We start from the raw sequence: 2,443 nt of genomic DNA, 5'->3' as shown, positions 1-2,443 counted from the left end.
ACATGGTGGCTCACAACCATCCTTAACAAGATCTGACTCCCTCTTCTGGAGTGTCTGAAGACAGCTACAGTGTACTTACATATAATAAATAAATACATCTTAAAAAAAAAAAAAAGAATTCTGTAAAGGAGGCTGGAAAGATGGCTCAGGAGTTGAGCATTTACTGCTTTTGCAGAAGACCTGGCTTTGGTTCCCATTACCCACAGGGCAATTTACAACCATCTGTAATACCAGTTCCAGAGGGTCTGTTGCCCCTTGGGTTCCTGCATGCATAAGGTACATGTGCATACACCTACACAAACACATATGCACATAACATTAAATAGTTTTAAAGAAAAATCTGTAAGGGTAGGTAATATAATAACTCAGCAATACAACATCTGCCTACCATATGCAAGGCCATGAGTTTAATCCCAATCTGTAGAAATCAGAAATTTGCATTTTTAGCAAATGTTACCCGTCATTAACGAGCAGATACATTCACACTGACTTTCTCTGTATAAGTCAGGACACATATAGCAGCTTGTTACTGAGTGACAGCAGATACAGAACACAAACTTATCCAGAGATGCATTTTACCTATTGTGGCATTACCTTATGTATAAAACCACCACTGCTATATTGGGATACAGAGAGAGACATATAGAGACTCTGTCTAGGCAGGTCCAGCCGTTATATTCCCTTTACATTCACACAGTACAGATACCGTTTTCCTACATCAGCTGATTCATACTCCAGTCTGTCACCTCTGTCATTTAACGGGATAACAGGTCTGGGAGGATAAACTGCTGGCCAAGTAACACCCCAAACCCACCATAAGACAAGTATATTATGAAGTCACAGAGGATTCAAGTCTGGCAACTAATTGTGCAGAATAGTATTTGTCACAGGCCAGGCAGGTGGTATATGCTTGTAAACCCAGTACTTGGGAGGCAGACACTCCTCTGTGCATTTGAGGTTAGCCTTGGCTACACAGCAACTCTCTGTCTCAACATACAACAAAAGAGACTGTTGAACAAATGAAAGTTACACTGTAGTAATTCCCAGCTACATAAATCCCAGAGCAAAAGCACTGGCAAAGGGCACTGCCTCAGTCCACAGTTTAAGGCTTCTGAAAACCACACTCGCCAAAGTCTAGGGCAATGATTCTTAACAACCATTTTTCATGTATTCAAACATTGTGTCTCTAGTGATGGTAAGTTGACAAAATATTTTAACATTCTGATCATATAGCACTATAAGCAGTTCACTCCCAGACACACATTTCGTATAAACACACACTTAACATTAAGTATTATTTATTTTTCAAGTTTAAAAGTTTTCTAAATACATATGTACAAGATAAATAAAACAAACTATCCTTAAAGAATCGCTGCATGGCAGAATTCGTAAACATACAAGGTCTTTTGTAAGGATACAAACATTTGTCATCAAACACAAAGAAAAACATTTAAATGAAGCAAGCAAAAGAGACCACCTTGACACAGACTGCCGTAACTAAGAGGGACCAGGACAGACTCTCTGAACATCAGGGGAAAACCTTTTTTCCATTCCCCCTAGAGGCCTGGCCTTCCTTTTCTGTGTGGAATGGCTTTCCTCAGAGTCACCAACTTCCGATGAGGTGCCTAGCTCCTCTTCATCAGCCTGCAAAGGAGAGAGGGTGAAACACAACATCTACAGCGTCAATGGAAAAAGTAGCTCTGTAATGCTATGTCCAGATATTCTTTGTTTTAAGATTTTAGTGGGCATGTGTTTCTTTCAAAAGCATCCTTGTCTAATTTTAAAAAACTAGGCACAATGATGTATGTTTACAACAATCAAGAGGTGCCGGGCGGTAGTGACACACTCCTTTAATCCTAGCACTCAGGAGCAGAAGCAGGCAGATCTCTGAGTTCAAGGTCATCCTGGTCTACAGATTGAGTTCCATGGCAGCCACAGCTACATAAACAAACTCTGTCTCAAAGAAACCGAAACAAACAAACAAAACAACAACAATAATCAAGAGGCTAAGATAAGAGGACTACTGAGTTTTAGGCCAGCACATAGTAGTTCAACAAACAAACAAAAAACCTAAACAAACAAAAAACAAAAAAACCCTTGTCTCAAAAAGAAAACAAAACACTATCAACTTAAACACCTTTTTCTATAAATGTGGTCCCATAAGAAATAAAACTTTCCCTTCTCATTATTTTTTAACTAATCCCTGGCTCAATATTAAAAGGGAAAAAAAAAAAAATCAGAAAAACTTGCTTACCTTCCCTCTCTCCCTGCTACTCACAAGAACAGAAAACTACCGGGCAGATGCTGCCCGCCCTCCAGTGTCATCTAGTCAGAGGGTGACAGCTGTTAGAGGAGCAGATGCTGCCCGCCCTCCAGTGTCAACTAGTCAGAGGGTGACAGCTGTTAGAGGAGCAGATGCTGCCCGCCCTCCAGTGTCATCTAG

The 2,443-nt window shown here is 40.3% G+C and overlaps 1 protein-coding gene across 2 annotated transcripts in view; it reads right to left on the bottom strand.

Annotated features, from left to right (window-relative positions):
• Positions 1-1,263: 1,263 nt before the first annotated feature.
• Positions 1,264-2,443, bottom strand: part of Ube2t (ubiquitin conjugating enzyme E2 T) — a 13,611-nt gene continuing 12,431 nt past the window's right edge. The window contains exon 7 of one of the 2 annotated variants that reach the window (XM_021198822.2): positions 1,264-1,644. In XM_021198822.2, coding sequence (XP_021054481.1) covers positions 1,498-1,644 — 147 coding nt within the window. In that variant the 3' untranslated portion in view covers positions 1,264-1,497. The remainder of the gene's footprint in view (positions 1,645-2,443) is intronic. The other variant, XM_029539057.1, reaches the window with a different exon arrangement.

Source organism: Mus pahari, chromosome 5 (genome assembly GCF_900095145.1).
Source record: "Mus pahari chromosome 5, PAHARI_EIJ_v1.1, whole genome shotgun sequence".
NCBI lineage: Eukaryota > Metazoa > Chordata > Mammalia > Rodentia > Muridae > Mus > Mus pahari.
Note: the sequence above shows the minus strand (reverse complement) of the source record. Positions and strands in the feature narration are given on the sequence as shown.